This window comes from Dermochelys coriacea, chromosome 10 (genome assembly GCF_009764565.3).
Source record: "Dermochelys coriacea isolate rDerCor1 chromosome 10, rDerCor1.pri.v4, whole genome shotgun sequence".
Classification (NCBI taxonomy): Eukaryota; Metazoa; Chordata; order Testudines; family Dermochelyidae; genus Dermochelys; species Dermochelys coriacea.
Window position 1 is genome coordinate 38693165 of NC_050077.1, and position 10963 is coordinate 38704127.

The 10963-nt window shown below is 42.6% G+C and overlaps 1 protein-coding gene across 3 annotated transcripts in view; it reads left to right on the forward strand.

Moving 5' to 3' along the window:
* The window catches only part of CRAMP1 (cramped chromatin regulator homolog 1), a 135300-nt gene that overhangs the window by 119321 nt on the left and 5016 nt on the right, over window positions 1-10963 (forward strand). For 2 of the 3 annotated variants that reach the window (XM_038419742.2, XM_038419743.2), the window contains 5 exons: window positions 398-576; window positions 1268-1348; window positions 3648-3885; window positions 6475-6639; window positions 9465-9610. In XM_038419742.2, coding sequence (XP_038275670.1) covers window positions 398-576; window positions 1268-1348; window positions 3648-3885; window positions 6475-6639; window positions 9465-9610 — 809 coding nt within the window. Of the gene's footprint in view, window positions 1-397; window positions 577-1267; window positions 1349-3647; window positions 3886-6474; window positions 6640-9464; window positions 9611-10963 lie in introns of those variants that run through there. The other variant, XM_043494346.1, reaches the window with a different exon arrangement.

The following is a 10963-nucleotide window of genomic DNA, read 5'->3' on the forward strand; positions in this document are numbered from 1 at the left end:
GCACTTCCCAGAAATTACACAACTTACTCCAGAATTTTTAAAATCATGTGCACAAACGGCATATCTGACATGTAAATACTACTAGGAACATTTGTGGAGAAAACTGGGATACCTCTTTTAAACTCCATTGAAGTGCAGTACAATGGACTGGGAGTGCCTTAAGGGGACAGAGTGGAAAAATGATAAATATTTTGCTAAAAATACTGCACCTCCTAAATATGGACAACAAGCATGTCTGCAGGATCTGAATCAACATTATCACTTCTGCATCTCTATGCTTTTGTTTAGATTTAGCTACATGGCCTGATTCAATTCCTCCCCAAAGATATTTATAGGAGAGATGGGCAGTCAATGAAAGAAAAGATCTCTAATATCTTTTCTCTCTATTTTACCAAAGGTGCTATTGACTTGGCAGCTAAAAGTGCTGGTATTATCCCTGGCAGCCCCTTGCCTGTCCTGGATTCTGAGGGCTTGTCAGGTGTGTCTCCGCTGTCACCAGACTGTGTGGCTGCAGTGGTCACAGGGCAGGAGTCGGCCAAGGCAGATCAGATTGGAGGCTCCATTGGCACAGTAGGGGTCAGTATCTCTTAAATAGGCTTGTCAAAGCATTCATAATTTCCTTTGTTTTGTGTAAGAATCCAGCATCTGTATTAATTGTGAATCTGTGGTCAGCTTCCTTCTGAGACTTGTTGGATGGATGCATTTTTCAGAGCAAGCCTAGCCCAGGACGGAGTGGATTGGTGGGTGTGTGGTGTTCAGGACCTGCTGGGGAGAATCTAAGGAAACAGGCACTGCTGTGTTGGAAAATAGTTTTCCATCCTGTAAGGGAGGCTTACAGCCTTGCAATTTCAATCTGCACTCCAGAAGTCTGAAGCCAAAAGGCAAGGTACCATTTGAGAAAGAGATGCATTGAGTAGGGAATTGTGGGCACAAGAGAGTGCTGATAGTGAGCAGCTTTCTCCTAATGTGACTGAATATTCACATGGGTCTCAGAGTGCCTGCGTTCTGATTCCAGCTGCATCCTCTTTTAGGAGATCACTTTATAAGTGGGAGTTGTGATGACCCTTACTGTTTCCCTTATCTATACCTAGAACAGGTGTCTGTGTTCACTACCTCCCTGGGATAGTGGTAGAGAGAGCAGTATCCCTGAGATCCCATCTTAGAAGAGAGGATAAGGGGGGAAATATGTGCTTGTCTCTTGTAGCTCCTGCTAAGTTTGCTATAATTGGTGTATAAGTGTGACTCGTAGTCCCTTTTGCACTTCTAGGGTTCAAGCAGTAGGTGTCGGGTTCCTTTCATTAACCTACCCACACAGCAAGAGCAGGAAGTGGTCCCTGATGGATTCCAGGTACAGTATGAGCTGATCAAAGAGCAGCTGCATGAAGTTTATAGTAGTGGTATTCTTCACACAAGCATTATTTAGGAAAAAGAAAAGGAGTACTTATGGCACCTTAGAGACTAACAAATTTATTTAGTTAGTCTCTAAGGTGCCACAAGTACTCCTTTTCTTTTTGCTAATACAGACTAACACGGCTGCTACTCTGAAACCTGGCATTATTTAGGGACTCATATTCCAGTGCCGTCCTTTCACCATGTCCCCATTTTCTAACCATTCTTGCAGAAATAGTCTGCAGGTCACATGGCTCTTCCTACGGCCATCAGGGTAATTGTTCTCCATGACTGTTACTGTGCTGTAGCTCACGAAAGCTTATGCTCAAATAAATTTGTTAGTCTCTAAGGTGCCACAAGTCCTCATTTTCTTTGTGCTGGAATGGAAGTCTCGCAGGTTGCTGTGGACAGCTGCTTATGTTTTGATTTTATACTACTCTGAAAGTGGAAGAGCAGAATGAAACTGACAAGTTCTGATCTCTGAAGAGCAAACAGATCTTGTTTAATGCTGCGCTTGTGCATTGACTGGTACAGTGGAGGAGTTTAGCAAAGCAAACAAGTACCTTTATACTGCACCAGTCTATTTTAAACGTTGTCTGAAGGGAAAGTAGACCCCAGGAACTGAAATAAGTATTACTCCTGGGGGACTTCTGCAACAAAAAATTTAAAATTCTGTGCATAAAAATAAATAAAAATATAAAAAAATAAAAAAATTCGGCATATTTTATTTGCCAAAATAACATAATATAATCAAACTAGTTTCAATTATTTTGGTAATTTATTTCAAAATACCTGTCAGCAAGTATGTCTGTAACAAAACAAAAAAGATTCCCCCAGCGAGTAGAGAGTTAAAGAAACCCCTATGATAACTCAGTTCCTGTTTCTCTGTTATGTTTTTGTTATGTGCCTCAGTCTGGGTGTGTCACAAGTGCCAAGTGGGCACATCTTGTGGGGAAACTTTGCCCCTCTGGTCTCGGACACCCACACCCCCTACTCCTAGAGCCCAGCCATGGGGCACCCCATAGCACCCCTTACCTACCAGAGCCCAGGGATCCAGAGAGAAAAACAGCCTGATGATGGGTCTCAGGCTTGTTTGGAGTTCCTGCACGCTGCCTTCTTCCTTCAGGACATGATGGGAACCGCAGCTGCCTAGAACCCTCCAGCTCTGATCCCCTCCCCCATGGGGTCCTGTATATGTGAGCTGGAGAGCCAAGTTCTGCTGAGTCCAGCAGCCCCTAGTGGTGGCCAGAAGTTCTGCAGCATCAATTCTGTGGGGGGAATGAAATTCTGCACAGAACATTAATTCTGCACAAATTCTGCATTGTGCAGTGATGCAGAATTCCCCCAGGGAGTAAAGTATGCATTCTGGCAGTGCTGTCACTGCGTATCACTGCAGGAGGAACATTATCCAATAATGTGATCTTGATGACAGTACTAGTTGCATAACCAATATCTTCTTAAGAGAAACACTTTGCTTTGGGTCTAGCTCATGGCTAATTATAGAAGCAAGGATTGTTCGATGGATGTTAATTTTATAACCTCAGACTAGTCTGGTGGCTAATGCAACTTCAAACGTGATGTAGAGACACTCTTCAAGGATATATATGGGAGCACTTAATGGTGCTTCGGTTATTTTAGTGGAAGAAGGTGTAGGGCTCACTTTTGGAGTGGAACCTCCTGGCTACAGAAGTCCTCAAGAAAAATAATCTTGTTAAATCAGGAGTGATCTCCAAGCAGCTGCATATTTCTCTGCTGACAATGCCTGATTCAATATTCAGCTGTTAAGAATGGTCTTGTAGAATAATGGCACTCCTCTCATTAACTCTTTCACTGGTTTCAGTTGTAGAAGGTTTTGGAAATGCTCTATTTTAAATCAGTTGCATTTGAGTGTGATGCAAAACCCAACTTTTGTCAGGCTATTGAGGAGGGTATGGGCTGAGTAGTGGGATGAGTATGCTTGTGGGCTGTCCTTTTATGTGGTTTTCAGTTTTTGATAGGTGTCCAGAGCATAGAATCTGTAGATCTTTTATTCTTGTATGAAAAATACAAATATTTCATCAGGTAGCTGGACTGGTGGAACAGAGTATGCTAGGAGTCTTTTCTGCTTGATTTTTATCCTGCTTCTGTTGCATCCAGCTGTTCTTCTCTTTCAACCCAATGCTCAGGCTCTCCGCAACGCATGATCTGTCTGTTGTAACTTTTAGAAGTGTCCAAGTCCTATGCAAACTAATGACTCGTTCATTCTCTGACTCTTACAGCAGGACACATCAGTCCTTTCTCTGTCAGAACTGTCCAAGACCCCTCTCCAGAATGGTCTCTCCACTCCTCCTCTTCCTCCATCACAGGCCTCCAGTACGCATCTGTGTCCTCCCAACGTCTCTGCTCTGCTGGATATCTCTCTGCCTGGGCCACCTGAAGATGTGCTTTCTCAGGGAGAACCTGCCACTCAAATAAGCGACTCTATCATTGAAATCGCTATCAGCTCTGGTCAATACAGTAAGACTAAGTCAAGATCAGGCATTCTCATTACTAAACTTAAAAAAAATGCTATTAACTGCAGCATGTTCTAAATATCAGAAAAACCCTTATTAGGAGGCATCATCATGGACTTAGTGATATCTTTTGAGAAGTTAAATTATGTAGTTCCCTTTTTTCTTAACGAGTCTGACTACATTTTAAATTAATGTACATTTAAGTTGTTGCTGGCTTAGCAGAGAGCTTTGGTAGCTCTTTGAACTTACTGAACAGCTCTGCAGCAGTGTCCTTCATAGCTTACTAAATAGTAAGGACCAAAATCTTCTTTCTGATCTCCCTGTGGGTTACCTATAGATTTCAGTGGTAGCCCTGTAGACACACATGAGGAGGGAATATGGCTTCTTACATATTACTTAAGTGAATTGGGCAGCCTTTTGGCCAGTGATACCATGGGTCTTCATAAGAAATTATTTTTTGAATTTAGGCCATGTCTACACTTACAGGCTTACAGCGGCACAGATGTACTGCTGTAAGAACACTGTTGTAGTTGCGTTATGCCGACAGGAGAAAGCATAATAAAACCAACTTAATAAGCAGCAGTACTTATGTTGGCTGGAGAGCGTCTCCCACCGACAGAGCACTGTGCACAAATGCACTTATGCCAGCAAAATGTATGTCACTCCGAGGTGTGTTTTTTCACACCCCTGAGCGACAAAAGTTTTGCCAACATAAGTGCTAGTTTAGAGATGGCCTAAGTATTGTCTTCCTATCCTTCATTTAACCCTGGAGAGACATGGCCTTGATGGACTATACTGTGACTTTCATAGGTAAGAGATTTCTTAAAGTAATAAATATGCAAGCGAATGGAACATTTATTCCCAACTCACAGATGAGGAAAACTGAGACAGAGGTTAAAGTGAACTTCTGCTCTAAAATATTACTCTGTAAAAAATTGAAACAGTGTTTTTTGTTAGACAAACACCTGTTAGGAATGGTCTAGTTATACTAGCCCTGCCTTGAGGGCAGGGGACTGGATTAGATTATCTCTCGAGGTCCCTTTCATCATTGACTTCTATAATTCTATGTTTGTGTGTCAGTATTTCCAGGTAAAATTTGCTCAGTTTCCCAGGAAAAATGTTTTAAATTTGGGCCTGCAAATTCACCTTGAGATCTGAGATTCAAACTGAGTTCTTTTCTTCTCCTGCATGTTCATCGATAATAAAGGTCAATGGGGTTGAGTAGTTTGACCTACAGCATCTTTAGTATCTGTGAGGTTATAGAAGAAGGTAAGAGCCATTTCCTAGGGTGACTTTGTAGGACTGACATTTAAAACATCCTGTTACTGGTCAGCTGAGCAAATTTGATCTAGAAATGTTGATGTATAATGAACATAGAGCCCTGTCACATCACTTTTTGTCATTTAAAATGCCATACTAATTTGAGTTGACCAAGACCTGACAAAAAGTCAGTGTCGGAGCCTGAAACTCAAATTTTGGATATTGCAGATACCAGAAGTATTATGGGTTGGGTTGTAAGGAGCCGTTTAGTGTAACTGAAAATGCATTGAGATCTAGTAAATTAACCGTGAAGTTTGCAGCATGTACTGAGAGGTGAGGGACGCAGTTTTAAAACAAGTCAGTCAAAACCTCCCTCAGGACTAAGCACCCACCAGTACTTGGCATACAAATCTGGGTCTACTTGTTCAGATTTGCAGTTCACCTTTAAAGTGTTGCATTAGTTTGAATAATTGTATTGTTTCTCATTTGTGAACATGCTTTATGATGTAATGGTTTATGCTTCTAAAAACAATATTCTTTATGCAAAAAAAATTTGACATCAATTTTTAAAAATTTACATCTTGGGGCATTTTTTTTTTAAAAAGAACTGTGGATCTGAATTCTGAGCAACTTGGTGTTCTTTTTCCAATGTCTGGCTAGCCCAGTAGCACATCAGAACCCTACCCTATTGGGCATGCAGGAGCGAGTTAGGTCTCATTACCTGGCAGTCAATAAGGGCCTAAACGTCTTCACCTACTAGCAGAGAACCTATAGAGAGACCCAACACCCAATTATCTTTAGTAGGATATAACATCAAATGGTCTTTCACACTATGGTAATTCTGTGCCACTTACCCAGTTGACCAACTGTCCTCTAAAGATTCTATATTTTCAGTTTGCTTGTAGTTTCTTTAAATGAGTGTGGACAGTAGCTTCCATCTTATTTCCTTTTCCCACAGAAATCTTGACACACCTGGTCCAGTTAGGACTGAGCTAAATTGGGCCTTTCAGATCCCCACCTTCCACTATCACACTCCTCCCTCAGGAAATTGCACTGCACCATAGCTAAATTCTTTCATCAACCAGTCAATATCCTTAAGATGAGTTGATTAATATTAAATCCAGTTTCCCTTACTCCACTGAGTAGTGCCATTGTAGTTCAGAATAACTTGGTGTTGGCTGATTCGCTGATCAGTGGCATTCATTCTAAGAGTATTATGGAGTGCCTTGCTTCCAGTTGTCTGAAAATGTGTTGAGCACCCCAAAGTACTTGAAGTTGTCCTGGTGGCTTTACAGAATTGACTCAGTCAGTGATTCTTTGCATTGACTTTCAGATGAAGGTGTTTCCCTCTCCCCTGCAAAACTGAATGGCAGTGACAGCTCCAAAAGTCTTCCATCCCCCTCCAGCAGTCCTCAGCAGAACTGGATTGCCTCTCCGAGCCATGACCCACAGTGGTACCCCAATGACTCTACCGACTCATCTCTCAGCAGCCTGTTTTGTGAGTGTCCGTACACAGAGAACTATGATGGAGGAATGGTCCTATCTTTTCTAAAGAGCTTCTCTTCACCCAGCCCCAGTCCCTTGACTTGGAGGGAGTCCCTGGAAGAGAGTAAACTCAGTAGGATATTGGAAGACTTTTTCCCTTCCTTCCCACCTTCCTCTCTAACTGGAATTGTTACCCCTAGATGGACTTAATTTCATTCAGCCCAGATTTGGAAGTCTGCTCCTGAAATAGAAGTTGCTCAACTGGCACGGGGCAACAGCATATACCTTGGAGCGAGTAACTGAGACCTTTTTGTGGTCTGCTAGGTTTTGCAAGTCAGACTCATCTTTTAGAGTGAAACATTTTGAGTGTTCTGCTAAAACAGCAAAATGATGCCACCAGCTCTTCTGTTTGGAACATGTAGGTTTCATTGTATGCGTGGTGCATAATTCTAAGGAGGTGAGAGAATTGTTTTTTCTGACTTAGCTCAAAAATTAATAGCTGTATGGCTAGTGTCTCCAGTGTAATGTGTGTTTACCTCCTTTGGGCTGAGGTGATTAGCTGATCCATTTGGCAGCTTGCTGGTAGTGCTCATGCTAGTAACTTCTTATTCTGAGGCAGTAGAGGAGAGAGATGGCTTTAGATCTGCTTTGTGTTAGGTTTCCATGTGCCTCTCCTCCTCCTCTAATGTACAAGTTCAATACACCTACTTACTGCTAAACAACAAAGTAAAAGAGGCAGTGAGAGGTAAAAAATGGAAGTTAAAGTGGAAGTTAAATCCTAGTGAGAAAATAGAAAGGAGCATAAACACTGGTAAATGAAGTGTAAAAATACAATTAGGAAGGCCAAAAAAGAATCTGAGGAACAGTTAGCCAAAGACTCAAAAAGTAATAGCAAAAAATATTTTAAGTGCATCAGAAGCAAGAAGCCTGCTAAACAATCAGTGGGGCCACAGGACGATTGATGTGCTAAAGGAGCACTAAAGGGGGATAAGGCCATTGCGGAGAAGCTAAATGAATTCTTTACATCGGTCTTCACGGCTGAGGATATGAGGGAGATTCCAAAACCTGAGCCATTCTTTTTTTAGGTGACAGATCTGAGGAATTGTCCCAGATTGAGATATCATTAGAAGAGGTTTTGGAAAATATTGATAAATTAAACAGCCATAAGTCACCAGGACCAGATGGTATTCACCCAAGAGTTCTCAACGAACTCAAATGTGAATTTGCCAAACTACTAACTGTAGTCTGTAACCTATCATTTAAATCGGCTTCTGTACCAGATGACTGGAGGATAGCTAATGTGATGCCAATTTTTAAAAAGGGCTCCAGAGGTGATCCTGGCAATTACAGGTCTGTAAGCCTGACTTCAGTACCGGGCAAACTGGTTGAAACTATAATGAAGAACAATATTGTCAGACATATAGATGAACATAATTTGTTGAGGAAGAGTCAACATGATTTTAGTAAAGGGAAATCATGACTCACCGATCTACTAGAATTCTTTGAGGGGGTCAACAAGCGTGTGGACCAAGGGGATCCAGTGGATATAGTGTACTTAGATTTTCAGAAAGCCTTTGACAAGGTCCCTCACAAAGGCTCTTTATGCAAAATAAGCTGCCACGGGATAAGAGGGAAGGTGCTCTCATGGATTGGTAACTGGTTGAAGGATAGGAAACAAAGGGTAGGTATAAATGGTCAGTTTTCAGACTGAAGAGAGGTAAATATTGGTGTCCTCCAGGGGTCTGTTCTAGCACTAGTCCTTTTCAACATTCATAAATGATCTGGAAAAAGGGGTAAACAGTGAGGTGGCAAAATTTGCAGATGATACAAAATTACTAAAGATAGTTAAAACCCAGGCAGACTGCGAAGAGCTACAAAAGGATCTCTCAAAACTGGGTGACTGGGCAACAAAATGGCAGATGAAGTTTAATGTTGGTAAATGCAAAGTAATGCACATTGGCAAGTATAATCCCAACTATACATATACAATGATGGGGTCTAAATTAGCTGTTACCACTCAAGAAAGAGATCTTGGAGTCATTGTGGATGGTTCTCTGAAAACATCCACTCAATGTGCAGCAGCAGTCAAAAAAGGAACAGAATGCTGTGAATAATTAAGAAAGGGATAGATAATAGGACAGAAAATATCATGTTGCCTCTATATAAATCCATGGTACACCCACATCCTGAATACTGTGTGCAGATGTGGTTGCCCCCTCTCAAAAAAAGATGTATTGGAATTGAAAAAGGTTCAGAAAATGGCAACAAAAATGATTAGGGGTATGGAACAGCTTCCGTATGAGGAGAGATTAATAAGACTGGGACTTTTCAGCTTGGAAAAGAGACTGCTAAGGGGAGATATGATTGAAGTGGATAAATTCATGACTGGTGTAGAGAAAGTAGATAAGGAAGTGTTGTTTACTTCTTCTCATAACACAAGAACTAGGGGTCACCAAATCAAATTAATAGGCAGCTGGTTTAAAACAAATAAAAGGAAGTATTTCTTCACACAACACAGTCAACCTGTGGAACTCCTTGCCAGAGGATATTGTGAAGGCCAAGACCATAACAGAGGTAAAAAAAGAACTAGATAAATTCATGGAGGATAGGTCCATCAATGGCTATTAGGCAGAATGGGCAGGAATGGTGTCCCTAGCCTCTGTTTGCCAGAAGCTAGGAATGAGCAACAGTGGATGGATCACTTGATAATTCCTGTTCTGTTCATTCCCTCTGGGGCACCTGACACTGGCCACTGTTGGAAGACAGGATACTGGGCTAGATGGACCCTGGACCCAGTAGGGTCATTCTTATGTTCTTATGCTTTTCCTCTCTATGCAGCAAGTTTCATCTCCCCCGAGAAGGGCCGGAAAATGTTGCCAACTCCTGTTGGAACTGCTAGTGGCACCTCCTTATTGGGACCCAGCCTGCTGGATGGAAACTCACGGGACTCTTTTGTGTCTCGCTCTCTGGCAGATGTAGCAGAGGTATGTAGTCAAATCACATCAGGCTGTATTTGCACTTGAAATAATTACCATTGAATGGGCCTCCTTGCTTCCCTTTTTAATAGTATTGTTCAGGTTACTCATTATATTTCCTCTGGATACTTATGGCAGATGCCAGGCTTTACATTTAACAGAGCAGAGAAACAGATTTACACGGAAGATGCAGAATGAACTGGTGGTATGTTCTGCATGAGTTGCTGTGTGAAACTCTTTGAGCAGCCTTATGACTTCTGCCTCACTGGCTGGTGGAGATCAGGCAATTTTATAGATCAGCAGTTTTCAAACTTTAGCAACCCAAGGACCCCCATTTTGATTTAAAATTTTTCGGGGACCCCCAAGTCCCCAGCTCAGTCCCAAGCCTCATGCCCACTGCACGCCTTGTCCCAAAGCCCCACTCCTTCTCTGCCTCCTTCCGCTCCCTCCCGTGAGTGTGCCCCATTTCTCTCCCTCCCTCCTAGCACCTCCTGCACACCAGGGAACAGTTGTTCTGTGGCATGAGAGAGGCACGGAGAGGGAGGAGTTGATCAGTGCAGCTGGAGGCCTCAGGACATGATTCTGCCCCCTCCCCTGAGCCTGTCTCATCCCCGCTCCTCCCCCTCCCACTCAGCACCTCCTGCATGCCGCTGAACAGCTATTCCCTCGTGTGCAGGAGGCACTGGGAGGAAGGGGGAGGAGTTGATCAGTGGGGACTCCAGTTTGAGAAACGCTGGTATAGATTATATGCTTTGAACTCGGCATACAGAGAGTTCTAGTCCAGCTGTTCTCTGTACCCTGATCCATGAAGCTGCAGCAGGACTATGCTGATGCAATATACATCACTGGCTGTTATAACTATGCCTCCATTCTGGATAGGGAGGTGAGGGAGTGAACACCTTTATGCCACTGCAGCCTCCAGTCCAACTTTCTGTCAGCAAAGACTGCCAGTTTTTGCTGGAGTGAATCAAGCCTATGTTAACTCAGAGCTCATAGCATTGTACTTGGATAGAATTTGACTGACCCACTGTAGTCATCTGGTTAACATTTCCTTCAAAGAGAAGGTGATATGTGAACCATTACTTTAGTCAAGCTGTCATGTTTTTTGCGGGGGGAGCCAGCCACAACAGTTTAATAATAGTCTTAACAAAAACAGTGTTCTGAAAGGTCTGTCATCAAGGGTCCTGCAGAAGGAAGTCTCCTTTACATATGGAACAGGTACAGTGCAGGGAGCAGTTGCGCAAGCTTACCCCACATCACTCTGCCAGTGCATCTCACTGCTGATCTGAGGGTCAGCTGTAAAGATGTGTTGGCATGTCCCATTCATTCTTAAGCTCTTGGTTAAGGTGGTCACAGACATAC